The sequence below is a fragment of the Triturus cristatus genome, chromosome 6 (assembly GCF_964204655.1).
Source record: "Triturus cristatus chromosome 6, aTriCri1.1, whole genome shotgun sequence".
Classification (NCBI taxonomy): Eukaryota; Metazoa; Chordata; class Amphibia; order Caudata; family Salamandridae; genus Triturus; species Triturus cristatus.
Window position 1 is genome coordinate 1,046,447,060 of NC_140589.1, and position 24,429 is coordinate 1,046,471,488.

Below are 24,429 nucleotides of genomic sequence, written 5' to 3' on the forward strand. Positions count from 1 at the left end.
AGAAAGTGTCACTGCTGGAAGGGAGAAGAATTTCCGGTGGTATCCAAATGTAGATTCTTGTCGAAGAGTACCTGAAAGCAGAGGGGGCAGAGTCTCGGTCACTTCAGAGTGACCAGGGGCTCGGTAGACGAATGCCCACCGATAGTTGGGTGCTTCAGGATAGTTGACGGTGCTCTTGACTCTGCAGCTGTGGGGACTAGGCAATGTTGAAGATGACCAGGAGCTGGATGCGAGCTGTCCCACGAAGGATGTCGAGTGCTGAGGGGTCGATGTCCGGCGGGAGCACCAACAAGTCTTGGTAACAGCAACCTAATCAGGAAGTCAAGAAAGAGTATGGTTCGGACCACCAAGGTCCAGGAGACTCACCACACACAGGCGAGTCAGGACAAGCCTGGAACAACCAGGGGAGCCCAAGGAAAGCAGATTTGACCCTCAAATGGTCCCACAGGACGGAGGGCACAGGAGTCGCGAGAGCACCTCTAGCACCTTCACAAAACAGCAAGCCACGGAGCACTCAGTGCGAGGTGGATGAAGATCTTCGTGGAAAAAGCCACCAGAGGTTGGGGCTACTCAGAGCCCAATGCATTTGTTTCAGAACTGACAACAAGCACATGCACTTGCAAATACACACAGTGCACAGGGGTTTGAGTATTGCAGCCCCCACGAGGGATACTGGCCTCAAACTTGGTGAGATGGCAGCTCGGGCCTCGAGGGACATTGAAACCCACCTCTGTGCCTACGAATGCAGCTCCTTAACTCCAAAGGAGATTATCTTTGGTTGTCTTTGATGCTCTACAGGTCCTGCACGGATCCTATATGATGCATAGGCACAGACGATGCAGCAGACTGAGAGGGAGGCCCAAACGAAGTCCAGCAAAGTCCAGAGTGCCCAGTCGATCAAAGTGCAGTGGTTTCAGGTCAGAATCTTGTCCATGACGAATCTAAAATGCTACAGCCAGGTAAGCCCTTAAGCACCCACGGGAGAGGGTTTAAAAGATTCAGGGGACCCTCCCAGGGGACAGGGGGAGGTTACTCCCATGTCCTTTGTTCAGTTTCACGCCAGAGCAGAAGAAAACGACTCCCATTACTGGTTTGAACTGGACTATGTACAGGGACACCAAATGTGCCCCTCATGCAGACTTTCGGTCGCTGGCAAGCACTTCTACCCAGCCTTAATACACTAAATCCTGTCTGGGAGGTGGTTACACCTCCCTGTGACAGGATGCATATTGTTCTGCCTTCCCCTCATCGAGCTTGGCTCAGCAGCTAGAGGGCAGAAATGTGTCTCTGGTCGGCAGCAACCATTTTATGCTGTCCAGAGTTAGAAGGCTGGTACCGGGAACACCAGGGACCCCACGAAGCTTGCTTCTGAGGGGTGGAATCATACCTCCCACATTGGTTACCAGTATGATTCCAACATGTTTGACACCAAACACAATATGGTTTGTTTCAGCGTTTTAGAGTTGGTCATCGCAGGGTCACATATTGCCCCTCTATATATAGTATATGGCTGTTTCACTAACAACCCGGGAGAATGGAATCCATAGGCTTCAATGGTGTCCTGCTCATGCAGGGGCACCCTCTCACTTAGAACCAAGCACCAGGCCTTCAGGATTGTTTTAAGTGAAGTGACTCTAAGATATAGTAAACCTACATCTTTAGTAAGTGGTGCATGCCCCAACTTACACAGGCTGCAATGGCAGGCCTGTAGTTCTGTTTTGAATGGTCTCTCATGGGTGGCATAATACAAGGTGCAGTCCATGGAAGACCTCTGTGGTACCTACTCCCTGGGTACATGGGTACCAAATACTAGGGTCTGACAAGGGTTCCCTAGTATTCAATCTGGGGTGTACCTAAGTACATAACACAACATTTTAAGGAGAAAGCAGATACACTGGGGTCCTGATTAGCAGGATCCCAGTCAGACTAGTCGAAAAACAGCATTACATCAGTTAAAAGTTGGGGTAACCATAAGAAGTAAATCCTTCATTCCTACAAGTACCAAAAACTCATGTTTAGGAGTTTCTTGCTGTTCTTTATTTCTTCCAATAATTTCACTTTGGTCTCATAAAAATTAGTGATCATTGCAATAGCTATAAAAAATATTAAACTCACTGTTTCTTCTCATAAAATACACACAGTTGAAATGCAAATGTTGTCTCTAAATATATGTCTTTTTAAAGTATGTGCGGTTCTGTGTAATCAATTAATCATAAACTGATGCATTTTTAGGGCTCACATGTGGATTTATCTAAGAATCTTCTGGGTCCAGCTGCTGGTCTTGCTTCTGAATTAAAGAATCTGAAGGAAATGGTACACCCGGAGTTTGAGAAAGGGACTAACTGGACTAATATCACAATTGAATCAAGCAATGCTTCAAAAGGTTAGTTTTGTATGGTGGTATAACTTCTAAGGTACAGGTATTGCATGCTATATTTGTTTCCAGAATTATTTTATGTTTGTATTTCTTTTTTGTACATACTACCTATGAGAACAGATTTGTTTTTAATAATTTCTGATACACATCACACTATTCAGTTCCCATCTGGACTTCCTGGTTTATACTGGAACACTTGCTTGTTAGATTTTGCCTTTTGATGTGACATCACTCTTCCTCATGCCTTACATGCAGTCCAAATTGTATTCAATCCTTGATAAACTTCTACACCCATCATGCTTCTGAGCTCAGCTAGCGTTAACGTTTTGTATGAAATTCGTCCAACTTTACAAATGTAACACACATAGAAAGCCTGTAGTTTAAGGGCTAAATATTATATGCCCTGATGTCTTATCACTTTTCATAATCAATAAATGGCAATGACAGTCTGTTAGACAAACAATAGAAGGAGTACACCCTTAAAGGTAAATTAATGCCTAGGGGATGGAGAGGTGTACTGGAAAGAAAGGCTTATCCTTTCTAATAGAAGACCCCTCACTCACCAACCTAGTTGGTGACATGCTTCATCATCGGGGTCCCACCCGGATAACCGAGTGTCATCCGGGTGTGCTGCGACACCTGACTACAGTGGAGCTGGTTTTTTTGTGTGGTGCAAGTGCATGAAGTGATTTAAAAGATTGGCCAGATTTAACTCACTATCAAAAATTGTTTAATCATGGAGCAACTGAACAATGTTAAAAAGGAAAGGCGAGATACTGTGTAAGGTTAAATTGACCTAAGGTATCAAAAAAAGTGAGTGAAGTGAAAAAGTGGTGAAAATAGGTCTACATGTTTCAACCTTGAGGGTAGTTATCCAGGTTTTCGTCAGGACCGATGTTAACCAGGGCGGTCTACACGCGCTAAGGTGTACCCTACCCTTGGCTAGAATAAAAAAGACCTCCTGTAATTTACAGTGGGGTAATCCTTGCTCGTAATTCTCAAGGGGAAATACCTGTTGGAAAAAAGAGAAGGAAACAATATATACATAACAAATTATGTTCTGTACTCAGCTTCGTTCCAAGCTCCTCTCAATCGTCATCCAATAATATTTGTGACGTTGTTGTATGTGACTCAACTTACCAGTCATACTGATAAGTCACATGCAGTGAATATGTATCACCGTGCTTCGTTGTGTCTCACGAAACGTAAACAATGAATCGGGCTTACATTCACCCGTGATCACTCCATGTATCCAAATGAAACACACAAGTGATATTTTGCACTCACAAGGGCAATACCGTGGTGCACATAAGGAAGTGACGAGTGGTCAGGTGACTAGCACGGGTGCCATTCGTCCCACATGAGAACACACATAGCCAGTATCTGATTACTACCGACGGCGGCGTTCTAAGTTACAATTATAAGTGCTCCACAGCATAGAATCACTCTCAGAGACATGCGTGCGTGAATAGAAAATCCCCAGATTTCTATTCACGCACGCATGTCTCTGAGAGTGATTCTATGCTGTGGAGCACTTATAATTGTAACTTAGAACGCCGCCGTCGGTAGTAATCAGATACTGGCTATGTGTGTTCTCATGTGGGACGAATGGCACCCGTGCTAGTCACCTGACCACTCGTCACTTCCTTATGTGCACCACGGTATTTCCCTTGTGAGTGCAAAATATCACTTGTGTGTTTCATTTGGATACATGGAGTGATCACGGGTGAATGTAAGCCCGATTCATTGTTTACGTTTCGTGAGACACAACGAAGCACGGTGATACATATTCACTGCATGTGACTTATCAGTATGACTGGTAAGTTGAGTCACATACAACAACGTCACAAATATTATTGGATGACGATTGAGAGGAGCTTGGAACGAAGCTGAGTACAGAACATAATTTGTTATGTATATATTGTTTCCTTCTCTTTTTTCCAACAGGTATTTCCCCTTGAGAATTACGAGCAAGGATTACCCCACTGTAAATTACAGGAGGTCTTTTTTATTCTAGCCAAGGGTAGGGTACACCTTAGCGCGTGTAGACCGCCCTGGTTAACATCGGTCCTGACGAAAACCTGGATAACTACCCTCAAGGTTGAAACATGTAGACCTATTTTCAACACTTTTTCACTTCACTCACTTTTTTTGATACCTTAGGTCAATTTAACCTTACACGGTATCTCGCCTTTCCTTTTTAACATTGTTCAGTTGCTCCATGATTAAACAATTTTTGATAGTGAGTTAAATCTGACCAATCTTTTAAATCACTTCATGCACTTGCACCACACAAAAAAACCAGCTCCACTGTAGTCAGGTGTCGCAGCACACCCGGATGACACTCGGTTATCCGGGTGGGACCCCGATGATGAAGCCTGTCACCAACTAGGTTGGGGAGTGAGGGGTCTTCTTTTAGAAAGGATAAGCCTTTCTTTCTAGTGCACCTCTTCATCCCCATGGCATTAATTTACCTTTAAGGGTGTACTCCTTCTATTGTTTGTCTAATTTTGCTCCAGGGGACTAGGAGTACCCCAAGCAATTGAACCCTTTCTCTCCTATTGTTTTTTCAATGACAGTCTGTTAACAATCATAGTAATAATGCATAATCCTCCATATTGATAACCATTCATGGTAAAGCAATTTTAGGACTAAACAAAGTGTGGCTATAGCCTATTGAAAATCTAGCAGATTCGTCTGATCAGTTTATAAAGGTCCAGTAGGCTACCTCTTAAAGTTCATTGAACTGTTCAAATATACTAAAGTTACAAACATTTTAGGATAATAAAACACGTGTTGGACTGAACAAAATAGGAGGAAATAATGTAGTCTTAGAGTGTGTAAATGCAAAATATCAGTCTGTTGAAAGTTTATAAGGAAATTCCAACTGCTGAATTTCATAAAAAATAAATGCAGTAATATGACCAAGCAGGGATAGATGGCAGGACTCAATCAAAATAATTATTCATCAAAATTTCAAAAAGGGAGGGACGGGGAGCGGTTTACAGAAAAAGCTACGGTCCAGTACCAATGCTCCCAAAGCTGAATATCAACAACATAAATGGTAACTGTTCCTAAGGAAAAACTAGTTCTCTACAACCAATTTTGGCTTGAGATATAATGTGTCCAGGTATTATATAGGTGGGATCAAAGTAGAAATAGGGGAATTTCTCCTTATAGAATTGGTCCCCTCACACACCCTTGCGGGTGTCATGCTTCATCATCGGGCTGTGCTCCTCGTGGGAGTGGCGCTGCAGTCCCCCACAGGATCTTTTTAGGAGGTGCCGCAGTTATGCATGCGGGTGTGTGGGCTCAGTGTTGATGGGTGAGTGTGTGTGATAAAATTATCTAACCAGATCCCCAAAGTAAGTTCATTCCAGGGTCCAGAAGATAAATTAAAATATTAAGGACTGGAGTAGATCCTAACCAGCAAATAAGTAGGGGGGTAAGTATACTCCCGCTGCTCTCAGTCCGTGAAAGTGAGGTGCACGTGAAATAGGGTCAACATGTTTCGCACATATGGCGGGTCCCTAATGGATCCTCTGTGCGCTTCGTCAGGACCGTGAGTAAGGTGAAAAGAATTGGTGTAAAACCGTGGTAGTCAGGAAAAGACGCCCTGTGCTACCACCGTACCTATATTAAGGTCAGCGTATGTCTAAGCACTAGGAAATACATATTGTTTGTATTTTCGTTATCCCAACCTACAGTAGACATAAGAAAAAAAGAGAAAAAAAATAAACAAGAGAATGATACAGTACAAAACATGATTGTGGTACAGTATCAGCAACCAAATGTTGGTTTTAGTCTCGTTAACATATTTTTTTAACACGAGAACTTAACCCCTTCAGTGCCCCGCCCTTTCCCCGCCCTGTGCCGGGCGTTGCATTAGCGGGCAGGGTTCATGACGAGATAGTCTCGTCATGGGCACAGCGCAACCGTGCTCCATGACGAGACTATCTCGTCATGGGCACTGAAGAGGTTAACTGCACATGCAAAAATGACTAATCATAATTCTAGTTTAGACATGTACACTCTTTGGACAAGTAGCCAAAGTGGAAGCGTGAAGACGAGAACTTGGAGACAGTGGTGATTATCGTTAGTTGAGATATAGTGATGCTGAAGCACCCGTCTCAATCGTGCCGCTGTACCTGCACAGGGAGATCTGATAAAGTGCATGTCTAAATAACACTCCACCCAGACATGTACAATCAATTGTTAGTACATTGCAAGAAGTGCAGAGACGCAGTGTGGAAAAAGAAAGGGGAGGAAAGACGCCTACCCTTCTATTAGTGAAGGAAGGCCACATCGTCGGGTATTGCGGATGCACGCGGAGACCAAAACTAAAGGGAAAGAAACAGAGATAGTGGCTCTGTAAGTCCGCAGTCAGAGAGCGTGAAAGCTGAAACTTGACAGGAGCAGCTGGAACCTACTTATTGTGTCACCAAGTCGTGTGCGCCTCTAAACCTGTCCGTTTCCGATCAGGATCGCCGGTAACTAAAGGAAACAACCGGGCACTAGTTATACCCGGCTGATTTCCGGATCCGATCGTGACAGGACGGACGTGACTATCGACGTGAGATTGTTCGGGAGTATGGCGGCCATTATAAAATGGTTTTTCAGGACCTAGGTAGACTATATGTAAAAAGGTAACATTAAAATACATCGCAAATCTGTGGTGAAAGTCGATTTATTTCATAGGAGATAGACAATGTGGCTTTTGGAGATAACTATTGCTTTTTTGTTGTGCCTATCCAAATTGTCTATGTACCGTTAGCCTACTAAAGTATTTCTGGCAGGAAATATCGGTACGAATTCAAATGTCATGTTTGCAAGTGCCATGTTGGAAAGGGAAAGGACAACGACCACACAATAGTAGTTGAGTGTAATATACGTGTCAATAGTCTGAAAACAATATGATGACCTTTACTGAATAATCAAAGGTGTGACAGAGAGTTCATCCTGCAGAACTGTGTCTTGGCAGGGAATTATGAGATCAGAGAGATATCACAAAAAGCGTTGGTCTTAGCTACAATTTATGGGGGATACTTATAAGTGTGTAGAGTCAGTGTTATCAACCCAGTTCTACCCACAGTACCACAGTATCTCGTCATTCAACCCAACCCTATTACTATTCAGACGGAAGACCCACCGTTGTTCCAGTCTGAATAATGATTGTGTGGACCAGCAAGGATTGGATGCAATTATGGTCCAACGTAGACTGTCGGGGGATGATTCTGCTCGAGGCAATGGTTATGGAGCCTCGTGTTCATCTTTTTGCATCGAATAGCACTTTTGTGTCCCACAATGCAAGTCTTAACTGGGCGGGTAGTCATGCTCACATCCCTCATGGAACAGGGACAGGTAATGAGGTATATACAGTATTTAGTATTACAATTGGTATGGCGTTTCTGGAGCCATGGTCTGTCTAGTCCAGGATCAAGCTGTTTGGAAGCCGTGGTTTGCGGGCATACTACACATGTCCCGCACGGGAAGTGTCCCTCTACTGGGGGAAGGGACCATAATGTCGTTGGTCTTTGTATTGTGGGTTTTGGTCAGGTATGAACCAAGATATGTGGGGGCGAACCTGGACTAAAGCTGCCTGTCTCGAGGATCTTCCAGTGTTTTCTGATAATTTTTTTAATCTTGTTGGAACTAGGTGTGAATGTTGTGACACATGTTAGTGTTTCTGACTCAGATTTTTCTCTGACTTCTAGGAGAGCCTCCCTATGGTTGTTCCTTGCTCTCTTGTGGACCTCTCGTATTATCTTCTTAGCATAGTGTCGGGCTGTTAGGTTCTCCATGAGTATTTCTGCCTGAGAGTCAAATTCAGTGAGTGTGTTGCAATTCCTGCGCAATCGTAGAAATTGACCAAATGGTAGTCTGTTTTTCAGTACTTTAGGGTGGTGGCTCTCATACAGAAGCAGACTGTTTCTATCTGTCGGTGTTCTGTAGTTGGTGGTCTTGAGCACACCATCCTGTAGAGATATCAGGAGGTCTAGAAATGGAACTTCTTCCCTTGACTTAGTGCCAATAAATTTTAGGAAGGGATCAAGAGTGTTAATACATTCGAAAAAAGTGCCACATGATGATTTCATCGATGTAACAACGCCATATAAGGACATTGCTCTTGTGTGGATTATTGGATGAATTCTTCTTCAAAATCAGCCATGTATAAACACGCTAGACTTGGCGCCAAGGTGCTTCCCATGCTGGTCCCTTGAATTTTATGGTATTAAAAAAAGTTCTCTTTGAGGGCTAGGGAAGCACAGTCGCAGATGAATGCAATGGGGGTTTCATATGGCCAAAATATGCACTCCATATATATATGCATGCGTTCCCGTGAGTGTGTAGACATCGAGGCGTAATTCACTGCAGAGGTTGTCGACGGCCTAATTTCGGCTGTTTTGGTTGTTGATCTGTGGAGTGCATATTTCTGCATTTACAGTTGCAATTTCACACTTTTTGGATATCGGATGCCCTGAGCTAAAGACTTACGGCACTATATTTACTATTACGTATACGTTGGAAGAAATTGATTGGACCTTTTATGACCCACCGGGTCTGAATTATCACCGGTTTTTAGGTCTAAGATACCACTAATTTCACAACAGCCCTGAAGAAGTCAAGGGTTAAGCCTTATTGACGAAATACGTGTTGGCTGGACTTTGGGTTTCATTTGAATAAAGACAAGAGAACACACCAAGAAATATTACTTGCCTCGATCTTCTCGCCAACAACATTTTGAACTTTCACTTTACCTGTATGTGTGTGCACAGGAACTGGTTTGACGTTGAAGTGCTTTTCAGTGAGTTGCAGGCTACTCTGGAACTAGAAAAAGAATTAGTGGTGAAATTAGTCTAGGGAAATATGAAATGAATTTGAGCGGTGGAAATGTTAGCCTGGTATTTGGATTGAAAATGATAGTGGAAGGATGGAAGGATGGAAGCGGGAGGGTTTGCATTTATATAGTACTTGCTCCTCTGAGGTGTTGTAGCACTTTTCAGCGAGTAACATGCTACTCTGGACCACAAAAAGGATTAGTGCTTAGTTAATGTAAGAAATGTTAGTCTGTTGTTTGAATTGCAAAAGGGATAGTGGGGGGTAGAAGGAAGGGTTTAGAAAGGTTTTTTGTGGAGTTCATAGCAGTAGGAGGGGGTTTGGGATGAGAAGAGAGAGGTGGAGGGGGAAAGTCAGAGGTGAGGGTTTAGAAGGGCTAGTTTGGAAGCTCTGAAAAGTAAAAGGTATGAAATAATGCAAGGAGGGGTAGAGGAGGGAAGAGTCTAGAAAGGGTTATTTTGGGTATCATAGTAGTGGTATGGGGTTTGGGATGAATGGGAGAGTTGAGATAGAGGATATATTGAGAGCGGTATAGGGTGAGAAATAGAGTGGTGCATTGGAGAGAGTAGTGGAACATGGTTTGAGATTAGTCAGAGTGGAGGTAGAGGATATATTGCGAGAGATATAGGGTGAGATGTACGGTGATGCTGAATTGGAAGTAAAGTAATAAATCTAATGATACATAAGTACATGTAAGGTATATATGTATAAGGAGGTTATATATGTAGATTCAAGTTGAATTTAATAAACCCAGACTTTCAAATGTTGCTGTAATTCGAAATCATTTATTTGTAATTCTTCCCTCCCCCAATAGTGAATCAATTGTTGATACTTGGTTATGATAAAAAGATTAACTTATTTATGCATTAACTTATATACATGTTAAACAAACATTGAATGTAACTATTAGTGATATGTACATTTGTTAAGCAGAACTAATGAGTATCTATGTCTTTAAGAACATAATAATTATACATGTTTTACAAAGCAATGCACATATTTAGGTACACATCTATAGACCAAATGAATGCTTACATACAAAGTGATATGCTGTATCTTTTGCTTAGAGTATGGTGTTTACGTGGGGAAGAATCAATTCTCGAGTAATCTTCTGAAGATAAGGTTGTTTTCCGTGGATCTGATGTTTGGGGGTAAAGAGTTCCATAGTTTAGCTGCTTGTACAGAGAAGTATGTTCCACCCATGGTTTTTTTTATTCTACAGTGGGATTTTGAGGCGAGGTGTCAGTCTAGAGCAGAGGTTCCTTTGAATGTATTTTGTGATTTAATTTCTGATGAAGAGTGGTCCTGTTCCATGTAACACTTTGTGTGAGATCCAAAGAAACTTGAATGTGGATCTTCTGGCAACCGGTAACCAATGTAGGGCTTTCAAGGCAGGTGAGATGTGAGCTTGCGGTTTTTATATGTAAGAGAAGTCTGGCAGCAGAGTTCTGAATCTGTTGTGGTTTTTTCATAGTTCTTAAGGGTGATCCGTGGTAGAGCCTATTAGCGTAATAGAGTTTGGACAGAACAAGAGAGATGGTAGCCTGGATCTTGTGTGGAAATCCCAGGTAGGGAAAGATGCATCATAGTGTTTTGATAGTAACAAAGCTTGATCTTGCTAGTTTGTCAACTTGGGCATTCATCAATAGCTTGGAGTCCATGGGCATTGCAAGTGGTCTACTTCCTTTGATAATTTAGGTGATGTTCCCAGATCATCAGGCCATGCAGCGAAGGGGTCATCATTTTTCCTATCTTGTTTTGGATTTTTTTAGATGGCTCAATGTCATCCATTGATCCATGACTCTGAGACAACTGAAAATTGGTGAGTTTTCCATGTCTTTGGGGAATTCCAGTTGAAGGAGTATTTGCATGTCATGTGCATAGGTATAACACGTGAGGTGAGATTGATTGATCAATGCCGTGTAGATGTTGAAAAGCATGGGTAAGATAATATAGCCTTGAGGGACTCCTGCTTTTGTGAAGTAGGGTTTGAAAGAGAAAGGTCGGGTATGGATGACATTCGTTCTGTTGTGAAAATAGCATGTGATCTAGTCAAGAGCAGTCCCCTCTATGCCGGCTTCATGAAGTCTTGCTATAAGTGTCATGGTCAATCATGTCAAAGGCAGCTGAGAGGTCCAAGAGAAGTAATGCAGCAATCCCGCTGTGGTCAACGGTGTTCTTCATATCATCCCAGATGTCAACGAGGGCAGATTCTGTGCCTGTTCCTGGACAGAAGCCCATTTGAAAGTCTGAAAGTATGGCATTATCTTCATTGAATTTTGACATGTGGGTGAATGCTGCTCTATCAGTTTGCCCAGAAAAGGTCCATTTGTAATCTGTCTGTAGTTGTCCGTGTTCAGTGGGCCCAGGTTTGTTTTCTTTAGTAAAGGGCATTTGCATGACTTTTTTTTAGTTCTTTTGGAAATATTCCAGTTAAGGAATTGTTGATGATTCTTCTAATTGGTGTGGCAGCAGAAGATGTTAGTAGAATTTTTTGAAGGTATGTGGTGGATAGGTGTCACAAGGGATGACGGCAGGCCTGCTTGTTCTGACCAGGTCCATAAATTAATTGTGTGAAATTTGTTGGAAGGAATGGAGACCCTGGGTTAGCGTATTCTTGGATTGTTGTTTTGGAAAAGGGTCGGTGCTGGTGGTTTCTTTGTTTTAAATAGGAATCCACGTTGTCTGCTTTGGCCATGTAATGATTTGCTAGTTTGTCTATGAAATCTTGAGTGATGGGTTGAGCTCCTTCTAGGCAATGTGGTTTATGAAATTCATTTAGAGTTCTATATTTGCACATTTAGCATTTTGAATTCTGTCTAAATAGTATATTTTATTTGCTTTTTTTATAGCGGACTTGGATGATCTGTAAGGTTTCTGTAGGTGAAGTTTGTCTCAGTTGGTGTTTGGTTTGAGCCAGGTATGTTGCAGCTTTCTAATTTGTTGTTTTATCTCTTTTAGCTCTGTATTTCTACAAGGTGCCTGTTTTCTCTTGTTCTGTTCATTTGAGCAGAATTAGGATATCATAAGCTTCCTGTAGCCACTCATATAGTTCATGTGTAGAATGTATTGTGTCTAGATCTGTACTGGATGTTATCTGTGTTTCTAAGTGTTCCAAATTGAGTTTGTTCGACGGTTGATAGATAGATGCATGTAAGATGGTTTTAGGTGTGCAGCTTAGTGTTGTTTTATGTTGGAAAGCAAGCAAGTGGTGGTCTATATAGTTCCACCATGGTGCTAAAACAGTGTATATATGCAGGCATACAAACAAGGCAGTAATCTGTGATATTCCTACTGTACAAGACCTTGCTTTAAGTGCACCTAGAGGGTGTGTGGGTGTAAAGCCAAGAACCCCTCCAAGAGACAAGACAACCCCATTACATGGTGAGAGAGAATGTAGGGGCCCATCTTGGTCACAAAATGGACACCTCCTCACAGAGATGTTAGACCACTGAGTGGTGAAGTCTCAGCTTGCAGGGATCCTTTGTGTCAGCTGAAGTGCCTCATCTTCTAATACATTGGGATGCTCATGATTTATTATAGAAAGCAGCCTTGCCACGTACGTATAGATTAGCGATATTATGGCTATGTAGATAGCTCTGTCGCCCCGTGGATGAAGATAGACAGACTTTTGTACCTAGCGCGCAAAGAGGCCTTGTACATAATGTTTGAGGCAAAGTGAAAATGTTCGAAGCTAGATGTGTAAACAGAGATGTTTCAGAGAAGCTAATCCAACATTGTTGTGCATGCAAATGTGTGCAAAAGTTCACAGCTAAAATAAATAGGACAATCTAAGAAATAAGCCATTTCTCTACATGGGCCTAACCCGTGATTACAACAGAACCTGTGTCAAATATTCCTTTCAAAGATTATTTTGCTATCTAAACATATTTCTAAGAGGGCATCTCTTGCATCAGTTGAGGTAGCCCACTTATTTCCCAGAAGAGCATTGTTGGGAACGTGTTTATTGTCACGAGTAGTCACGAGCAGAGCTTTGCATTCCAGCTCGTGACTGACTCGTGTTGGGTAAGGAATGTTTGCTTTTAAAACGGGTAGAAGTTGGGCGTGAGCGTGGGGTGGTGTATACCGCCATTCTGAGCTTGAACAGGATTGTATGCAGACGCTTTATTAAACTCCTCGTACTGCCACATTTTCCTGGTCTGAGTTTCCTTGCTTTGTGGTCACTGCGCTTCCTACACTGGCGACGAGCGGGATCTGGATCCACATTTAAATCCAACCCGGATTTTTCATTATTTTTTTTTTTTTCCTTCCTGGGAAGCTACGACATCATCGAATTCAAGGAAAGAACTTTCTTTTAATTTATATGGGACTTGGGAACCGTGGAACATAAACGGAAAAGCAATTACCTTACTTCATTACGGTTTCTCGTATTCCTGTTTCCAAGGATTTTACCGGCGTAACACCATCGTTACGGATTGGAACCCGGAGGAGCATCCTCGAAGCGTATGAAGGACGCACGCTGACGTGAGCGCAGCGCGTCAACATACGCAGGGGAGAGTTTCATTTTGTTTCCTGGCAACCGGAGTACACATACAGTACTGCATACAAGGACGCACGCTGTTTGAGCGCAACGCGTGATTAATACGTGCATCGGAGTGGTTTCCTGGCAACCACTCGTAGACATTTTTCTTCGAGGAGAACGCATCAGAAGATCTTTCTGCATCGTCTTTGCAACAGTAAATAGGATTATATACTGTGGTTCATTTACACGAGAAGCAGCTTGTAGGGTAATATACTACTTCGGTGACACGCACACCGTGTGTCATTTCATACCGTCATTATTTTTCATGCAATAAGTAGATATATTATTTTATGGAGTTGTTTCTTTGTGTTTCAGTTTAATTATCATTATCATCATATATATTTGTGCTTGTTGTTTGTTTGTTTTTCTTTCTTTTTTCTTCTTGTTTTTCTTTCACCTTGTCTGGCATTGTTCCTCCTCCATCATTTCTAGCTGCTCCTGGTGATCCTCCCATGTCATGGGAGATATGGGAACCTGTGTTTTTAGCATATGTAGAAGTATTAGAGGGTGAGGAATGTGAACCAGAGAGGAAACTTTCGCTTTTGAAACACTGTTTAGGCGGAATTGCATTGAAAGAACTTAAAAGCTTACCTGCACTCATTAATCCTGGTAATGTTAACGTGTATGAATATGCATCTTCACAACTGAATTTACGTTACGGAAAAAAAAAAAACATTGTAATGGAAAGATTTATATTTTATTCACGGAAGCAAAAAGATGAGGAACCCATTGAAGATTTCGTGTCAGCTCTAAGATCTTTAGCCATCACTTGTGATTTTGAGCATATTTGTTATGAACAAGTGCTACGGGATCAAATTTTAATGAGGACAAACAATAAGAAAGTGCAAGAGCGTCTTTGGACCACATCTGACATGTCACTAAACAATGCTATTGATATTGCGAAATCAATTGAACACTCGGAAAAATTCGTAAAAGAAATTAGAGGAAATGACAAAAATGATGTATTCAATGTTACTAAAGATTCTGATAAGCAAAGGAAACAGTTTCAGCAAAAGTCTGATAAACCGATAAAAGTTGATGGTAAAACCAAAAGTAGAAAATACGAGAAAAACACTTATCCTCTACTTTGCTACAGATGTGGGAGTGACAGCCATTTAGCTGATTTTAAGAATTGTCCTGCTATAGGGAGAGTTTGTACAAAATGCAATAAGAAAGGTCATTTTGGAAAATTTTGTAAAACGATTCCTAGGAAAGTCAATTACATGTATGATGATAACGATGATCCAGGAGATGATAATGAGCATGTAGTTAACACGGTTATTAACATGTGTGACAGGGATGAGAATTCTAAGTTTCCCTCATGTCTCATTACTGTGGGTGATGTTGATTTAGAATTCTTCGTAGATTCTTGTGCTTGGTACACCATTATTTTGCTAAATATTTTTCGTACCAATTGGCCTACGATGGTTTTGTCCCAGCCAGATGTATCGCCTGGTGGATATACTGGACACAAATTGACCTGGTTGGGTTTTTTTGCACAAACTTAATATTTTCTGGTCGTCACATTTTTGGGAAAGTTTATGTAGCAAGATCAGGTTTGTCACTTTTAGGATGGCCCCACCAACGCCAATTAGGAATAAAAATTGATCCTAGAGCTGACCCCCCTGTCTACGTAGTAGATTCTTGCAGTATCTCTCACAATCAAGATCCTCAATTTGTAAATAGATTGAAACGCTCTTTTCCCGATGATTTTAGTGGAGAGTTAGGAAGATACAAAGGGTTTGAACATGTCATCAGGTTACAAGACAATGCAGTTCCTGTGCGCCACAGAGTGAGAAATGTTCCCCTCACTTACAGGGGCAAATTGAAGGATATGCTTAAGGAGTTATGTAGTAAGAACATTATTGAGCCAATTGAGTCATCGCCTTGGGTTTCTCCCATTGTGATTTCGGTTAAGTCTTCAGGTGAGCTTAGATTATGTGTGGACCTGCGCAGTGTAAATAATGCAATTTGGGTGGATGCACATCCTTTGCCTAATCTTCATGAGATGGTCTCCACCCTAGCGGGGGCTCAAGTGTTTTCCTGCATTGATTTGGCTAGTGCTTATCACCAAGTGGTTCTCTCCGAAGAATCAAAAAATATCACTGCTTTCATCACACCCGAAGGGCTTTACAGATATTGCCGCATGCCTTTTGGTCTTGCTAGCGCAGCTTCAGTGTTTCAGAGACTTATGAGAGATACCTTGGAGGGATTAAACGGAGCGATAGCATTTCAGGATGACCTCCTTGTTTATGGTAAAAATAATGAGGAACATGATTCAAATTTACTAAGTGTAATTGATGCTTTAGCTCAAAAAGGTTTGACTCTTCGCCTTGATAAATGTAAGATCAAACAAAAAGAAGTAGAATATTTAGGACATACAATTAGTGGAGATGGAATCAAACCTAAACGCAATCATATTGAAAGTATTATAAATGCTCCCATACCTATGTCTAAAGAACAACTTGTAGCCTTTTTGGGTCTCATTGAATTTTATGCAAAATTTATACCTAATTTTGCTTCCAAAGTAGATCCATTTAGGTGTTTATTGAAGAAAAATGCAAAATTTAATTGGACCACAGATATGTCTAAAGCGTTTCAAGATTTAAAGGATTTCATAGTGAAAGCCCCATGTCTTAAACCTTTTATGTGTGGCAAACAATGCATTATCATGGTGGATGCCAGCAGTACTGGGTTAGGTGGTGTTCTTTTGCAAAGAGATAATGGTAAAGAATGGGTTGTAGCTTACGCCTCAAGAGCTTTGAGAGATGCAGAAAAACATTACTCAGTTATTGAAAGGGAACTTTTAGCGTGTGTTTGGGGTGCCGAGCTTTTCAGAACTTTTTTGTGGGGCACTAAATTCATTATAAAAACCGATCATAAGCCGCTTGTTTATTTAATGGCACCAGGTGGTGGACGTACTATGTCTGCACGTCTTGCAAGACTGGCTTCTAGATTAAAGTCTTTTCAATTTCAAATTGAATATGTCCAGGGTAAAGCCAATGTACATGCTGATTGCATGTCCAGATTAATATCACCCACGGCATTTCCAGACGAAATCAAAGAGGATGAATGTGAAGTAGCTTTTACTATGGGTGATATGAATTTAGTGTTTGATAAACATGTTGGTTTGCAAGAAAACATCTGGTTGCAAGAAATGGGAAAGGATTCTGAGTTAATTAATGTCAAGAAGTATGTGCTTCAAGGTTGGCCTGATCAGAGGAAGTTATCTGGAGATATGATGAGTTTCTCTAAAGTTCAAGAAGAACTAGCTGTAGAGAATGGTTTGGTTTTGAGGGGTGACAAGATTACTCCTCCCTTTTCTCTCAGGAATACTATTCTGGGCATTGCTCATGAAGGACATTTAGGAATTTCATTTACCAGGAGACGTGTTAAGGAATTCTTTTGGTGGCCAAGCATTGATGCATCAGTTGATTATTTTGTTCGCTCATGTGTTCATTGCTCCAACAGTGACAAGTCAGCCGTGGCTTTACGCCCGGAACCCCATCCTGTAGAATTCCCAGTTGGTCCCTGGTGTAAACTTGGGTTAGATATCATTGGCCCTTTCAATATTTTACCTAAGCATGAAGCTTTCGGATTAGTACTCATTGACTACTATTCCAAATCATCGCCTCCCTGCTAGGTACAAAGATTTTGTTATGAATTAATTTTGTATGCTATTTAAAGTATTAGTTGTGATGTTATTCTTATTGTTGTTATATTGTTTTTTTTTTGTTGTTTTTTTTTAAGGGGGGAAGGTGTGTTGGGAACGTGTTTATTGTCACGAGTAGTCACGAGCGGAGCTTTGCATTCCAGCTCGTGACTGACTCGTGATGAGTAAGGAATGTTTGCTTTGAAAACGGGTAGAAGTTGGGCGTGAGCGTGGGGTGGTGTAAACCGGCATTCTGAGCTTGAACAGGATTGTATGCAGACGCTTTATTAAACTCCTCGTACTGCCACATTTTCCTGGTCCGAGTTTCCTTGCTTTGTGGTCACTGCGCTTCCTACAAGCATCTCTTGTCCCAGTTGAGGTACATTGAACTTTTCCAAGAAGGGATTCTCTTGCAGTGGTTGAAGCAGACATCTATTTTCCAGAAGGGGTCGCTTGCCCCTGATGAGGTAGCCTATGATTTTGGATTGACAGTTGGACAAGTCTTTATCTTGACTGTTAAACGTTGTTAATTGCTGTGATGAAAACATACATGTACACGTTTTCACTTTCAACTAGACAAGTAGGTATCAGGAAGCAGCAACCACAATGTGTCTACCATATCTTGGAATTGAAGAATTAGACCAAAACATCCCGGCAAACGTAACAGTGGAATGGATGTCAAATGGGAACACAAACATTGAACCTCAGGAGTCAATACAGGAGACCTTTTGTGAGAGAAAAGGGCATTTGCACATGCGTAGGTCAATCAAACAAGCACTATGTTTTCATAACTCTCAGAAGTTATGCCCACTACCCTTATTCCAGAAAGATATATTTTTCCAGATGTCTGAAACAGATCATCAAAGCCAGCCCCCTTGATTACCAAGAAAATTTCCAGAGAAAGTAACAGGATGCACAAGTCAGAAAACTGAAAGGTAAAATTCAAAAGGGAGAATCTAGCATTTTGGGGGAAATGAAAGAACAAAATCATTGAAGATGGAAGAATCTGAAGGTTGCACATGACTGTACAGCAGAGAAACAACTAGTGCAGTCTGCATTTTTTTTATGGTAGTTTGCGTCAACGTCCAGCACTACTGATTCAGGCTCTGTTGACCAAAGAGTATGGAAACAGCCTTTACAACAAGGTTTTTACCTTGTTGTGCCTTCACCAAGCATTTTTCAGCATGCATATTTTTACCACGAACATGCATTTACAACGCACACCAATACCACTCATTGAAGGTAAGTTGGGGGATGCGCGGGGGATCTCCCTCCACAAGTACATTGTTTTTAAATCTAAAAACAATGCGTGGTATTGGCATGCGTTGTAAATGCATATTTGCTGTACAAACATGCGTACTAAAAAATGCGCCTCAAAGGCATGCAATGTATTTGAGTTGCACCGTTGTACAACCGAAGAGTGTTGTGTTTAGGACTCATCTCAAGTTCCATCATGGTATGGGAAGCTTGAATGCTTTTTACTGCATTTCTTGCTCTATTTTTATCAAGATGGACCTGTCCTGTCTTGCTCAGCTGATCACTGGAACCTTGTTCTTGATATTACCCCTTCCACAGCTTCACCACTCCAAAACTGCAGTGGGGGTTGTTCTTCAATGAAAATTGATGCGTAAAGGCCCACACAAGACGAGCATGAACAAAACCATCGACGATTCTAGGTTACAGCCACCTCACATTCTGACACATTCCAGGGGACCAAAGATTGAAAAAGGCGTTGAGCGCAACACTTCTCCACTTATATACTAGAGAACATTTCCGAAAAAGGGGCACACTTTGGGCAAAAAACTGAATATTCAGAAAGTGCCTGGACATCCAGGCTGCATTGCCTCACCAGTAAATATCAGCAGTAGACCATCTGCAAATTATGTGCATGCTGCTTGAGCTTTGCCATGATTGCTCACTATCAGTTAATTTAGTGCAGAGCCCTAAGCCTAGTGGATGTGTGACAGGACCAATGGTAAATGATGCAAATATGGAAGTATGAACATACACACATCTATAATGAATGTGCAGAAAAATATAAAAGGTGTTTAAAGAGCTTTGTAATCAGTTATAACGTGAATTGTACAGTGAGAAATAATTGACTCCATTTTTGTTGAGATTAAAATGCATGTACTAATCGTTAAATTGAGCCAACAGTTCAGTATGATAATCAGATGAGGGGTTATACTGTGTTGACTTGCATCTGTGGACAGGGGGTGAAACAAGATTTCTGAAAATATTGATGCAAACTACATTTAAATTTCAGGGATGATCAGATGTGGTACACCATGTAGAATAATAATTGGCCTAATTTAGTCTATCACGGGTGGCCCACTGTCCATCTGATTGGTAGAGGTAATTTCCTTCCCCATCCTAGCTGGACTACTGCTCACCATATTTTGAAGTATCCACTGGTGGTGCAGAGACCTCTGTGCCTTCAGAGGCACTGCCATCACTTTGGCTTCTCTGAACATACTGAGTGTTTGGTGAGTTGTTACGCTCTAATATTTCTAGAGCACACAAATACCTATCCAGGTGTCCTGGTGCTGAGTGGCTACTATGTTTCAGGTGACTGTTCATCAAACTTTTTGTTTTCCATAAACAAACCAACAAAGTGGTGTTTGTTTTTTGGGAAAACAAACATTAAATGAACCAGACATCCTGGGGGATTTCTCCCAAGGTTTCCCTGCCAGTCATGAAACGAAATAAAAATATCTCATACAGTCTGCTCTAAATAGGGCGGAGGTCTGATGTGCCCACAATGATGGCCCCACCTCATACAAGCCAAAGTCCAAGAGCAGGACACCATCTCCTACCTGGATTAGCACATGGATGAGCCAGGATATCAAAAGTGCAACAGTGGAATCACAGAGCTGTTAAGGTGAGGGCCCGAAGTGGTGTGGAGAGGCACCTGGAGACACTTAGCAGGGGTTCCTCCATCTCGAGCATGAGATGCGGTGGCAGCTTATGCTGTATTGGGAGATTTGTGACTAAATCTTCTGGGATGCTCCTGGAACATACAAGAGGCCTGGTGTGGTGACTGTAGCACAGTGTTACAACAATGCTGAAGTGGAACATGCCTAAAGTCCCCGGGGAACCCACAAAATGAACCAAGTAAGGTGGCAGTCACCAGAACGTTATCCCTCTCCACTTAATGGCATATGACATCTCAATTCCAGTATTCAATAACAGTACAAAGGGGAAAGATTACCTCACAGAGACCAGACCTAGCAAGCATGAAACCAGAGAGAATATGAGCCATTTAGACAGCAGATTAGAGGGGTGGATATGCCTTCACAACTGGGACCATCTGACCAATCAATTGTGCTAGACTGTAAGCCTCTGGGATGACTTTCTCTCTCCTCTTCTCACCCTCCATACTGTTTGTAATGTTTAGAATAGAGGTTAAGGATAATTCACACTTGAAGACACAAGGGACACAAGAGAAATACTGTGTCTGAAACAAGAAATAACTCACCCAAATTGAGAAAAATAACTTCATATCAGCCATACCAACTTCAACCAAGAACTAAACTCCAACGTGATCAAACACTGAATGCTAAAAGGAGGGAAGATGTCTTGTATCAGATAGTGATAAAGCAGAATAAAACAAGCACAACAATTAGAGAGGCTAGCAGATAATGGAGCCACATGGCAAATTACAGCAGACAACTAAAGCCTGATCATTGAATTAAAAACTCCTCCTACCTGCCGGGCGATGATAGGAAAACCCAAACTGTCCAAATATGGTGTCTGCCACATCTCCCTGGAGAACCAACAAAAAATGTACTGCCCTCTAACATTACATGGCATGTCTGAGGCTAATGAAAATATGATTGCACACCCAAACTCCATACTGCAGGCCATAACAAATAAAAAAAAAATCTCTCCTTGAAAAGAAAATTGACTCATTAGCCGCTAAGCTTACTTTGACCAAAGGTTGTAGTCTCATCTGTTTTTTACCAAACTGGCCTGTGTTTTTCACAGAAAGTCCCACACAAAGTGAAAGTAATCTTTCAAAGCTAACTCCATACAGTGTTGCCTGAAAAGAAAACCCCAATGATTAATATGCTGAAGAGAGTATTCTTGAATACCAACACACTGAAGGTCAAACCTGGTGCTACATTGTTCGACTTGTGTGAATTCTCAAAGACAAAGAAGGGACTGACATGAAGCATTTCTTGAAACCTGGGTCAGCACAGTGTCTCCCTACCAGGGCTATTCAATTTCTTTGCTCTTGAGAGATAATATAGAGTTCCTGCTGTAATCCCTAAACTAGATTCTAAAACATTAGGGGCTAGACTTGTGCCTTGCAAAGATGGTGATATGCCCCTACAAAAGGCTTGCACCTATAGCCCATTCAAATTGGACCATATCAAAAGTCCCAGACTACATGGCAGCTGTACATCAACAGCACACTTCTCTATGTATAGTCAAATTAAAGCTCAACAAATTGAACCTTAGGTATATGCTGCTTTGCCCAACAAAACTGAAGATCACTGCCCCCCCGCCTAGCTGGTTGTAAGATCCCCTTTTTTTCCATTGATGATATTCTTTTAATATCCAAGACCCCGAGCGGTCTTCATAGCATAGTGGATACGTTTGCAGCCTTTTACCATGAGTGAGGGTTGGTGGTAACTCCAAGATCAAATTTATGGTTATTAGCCCGCAGAAGACTTTAAGGGGCAGTGTAACTTTGGAAGATAGACTACTAGAAAGAGTGTGTGAGTTTATTTACTACTTGGGGATCATGTTAACCAAATCAATGTCTTGGAAGCCCCAGATTGAGAGAAGTCACCATTTTAAGATTTTATCGGGTCACCTGAGCCAGGATATCATCTTCTGCTCTGAAGGTGTAAAGAGCCAAGGCTGAGGGTAGTGCATTATATGGTGCCGAATTATGAAGCAGTTCCAACTTGAACCAGTTGGTGATGGCCGAGAATACATTAATAAAGAGCCATAACCAATCTACCAAAAAAGTTAAATCCACTTCGATGTGATCTGGGCCTTGAGCCTATGACTCACAAGGCCCAGCTCAGACCACAGTTATTTTGGGGAAGGCTTAAATAGTCACCTGCCCTAGAGGTTTATTACAGCTCCTTCCAGGATGTAGTCTCTTATGGCACCTTTGGCAAAATTAAATGGCTGTCTAATATTAAAAATCTGCTGTCCAGACTTGGTCTGGGTGAATTTTGGCCCTCAATGAAACATCAATTTAGGGCCTCTCTTTAAAAATCTATTTTATTTTATTTTGTCCCTCCTACACATGTCCTAGAAAATGTTGGATTATCCTGATATGTAACCAACTGGAGTGCGACCACATCAGGATGCTCTACGGCTGCTGCGCACAGAATCCAAACAGTCAATTGTCTTCGATGTGTCTAAGTACCTTTATTGGAGCTGGTGTATTAGAGCCAAAGCCATTGCCCGAGACTTCTGAGACTTCTTATTTAAAATCGGCTCAGGCTGGAGCCCTTACCTCTGATGGACATGTTTGACTACAACACAAAAAGTCTTTTACCTTTACCTAGTTTGTTTTTAATTGAACGGTCTTCTCTCCTTCCTAACCCAGGGTTGGTGTGGTATCCTCTCTCTTCTCTCTCTAGTCCTTTCTCTGTGTTCTGTACTCTGCTGCTGAGCCAGTGTTAGTGATGTCACAGAATGTTCCTGGTCTGTATGTTTGAGTGGGAATTGTCAGTTGCTGTATGTGGGCTGAGCAGCAGGGATGCTGCTCCCGATGGGGCTGATTTTCCTGGTACTACTTTCAATACTACAAACAACCAACATATCCTCTAATGTTCCTGTCCTGACTGAACCAAAGAATAAGTGTACCTTTTGGATATAACATCATCCCAGTTTACTTCTTTCTTTGAGTTTCACACAGTTGGTCTGCTCTTTGTGTTACTGTATGTATGGAGGCATCTCTTTATTTTTCGAAGCATCTCATCTCTGCGGCTGTTTGGCCTTGTGAATTTTGTCGCAACTACAGGTACTTTGAGAGAAATCACGCATCCATAGATTTTAATGTGCCAAGTTGTTTGAAACATTTTTTAAGTCATATTCTTATTACATGTATTTTGTATTTTTGTAATTTTGCTCTTGTTGAGTTTAGATAAAGATACTTTATTTTTTGAAACTGGTGTGGTGTCCATTTGTGGTGTTGTCACTGTATTACTGTGTGTTTTGAGTACAAATACTTTACACATTGCCTTTGGGATACATCTGTCTACTCATGCCAAGTTACACAAGGGGGTGATCAGGGGTTATCTAAAGTGTGTATCCCCCTTACCCTGACTAGAATCAAGGGTCCCTATTTGGACAAAGGTACCTACCTCTACCGACTAGATACCCCCATTTCTAACAACACGTTGAAGCATATTCAATGGTGCTTGGGAGACACCAAAGTACAGAATAATACAATAGTTCAATCTGGATATAACCAGCGCCTTGACTACTTTTTTGTTTTTATTGGATTTGGGAAGAAGGTGAAGAATTTAGGGATATCATATCCCAAAATGCTTTCCTGCAAGGGCGTTGACCGAGAGCTTTTCATCGAACCAGATGCCTAGATTCTTAACCTTGGGCTTGGAGGAGGGTGATGTTCAAATTCCTTCTCAGCTTTCAATTGTAAGCAATTAAGGTCCCTCCAGATGACAACATCAGACAGGCACTCACACAAGGACACCATATGCTAACTGTTCTGGGACAAAGTTATAACAAGCTGGTTGTCATCAGCGTATGAGATAATGGTAAATCCATACTGCTGAATGACCCCAACGTAAATGTTAACAAGAGTTGGGCTCAAAGACGAGCCCTGAAGCACTCCTTGCTGCAAGGGTCGGATTGACAACTGAAAAGGTTTTTGTGATGCCTAGAAGGGGCATTCCTGAAGGAATGAGGCCAACCACAGCAGAGCTTTACCACTAATACCAATATTCCAGAGCCACTTGACCAGGCTATTATGGGTTACAGTGTCAAACGTGGCACTGAGATTGAGCATAAGAGCGGCCGCAGGGTTTC

At 41.7% G+C, this 24,429-nt stretch overlaps 1 protein-coding gene across 2 annotated transcripts in view; it reads left to right on the forward strand.

Annotated features, from left to right (window-relative positions):
- THEMIS (thymocyte selection associated) overlaps positions 1–24,429 on the forward strand; it is a 584,027-nt gene that overhangs the window by 455,764 nt on the left and 103,834 nt on the right. For both annotated transcript variants that reach the window (XM_085611851.1, XM_085611850.1), the window contains exon 5: positions 2,233–2,383. In XM_085611851.1, coding sequence (XP_085467977.1) covers positions 2,233–2,383 — 151 coding nt within the window. The remainder of the gene's footprint in view (positions 1–2,232; positions 2,384–24,429) is intronic.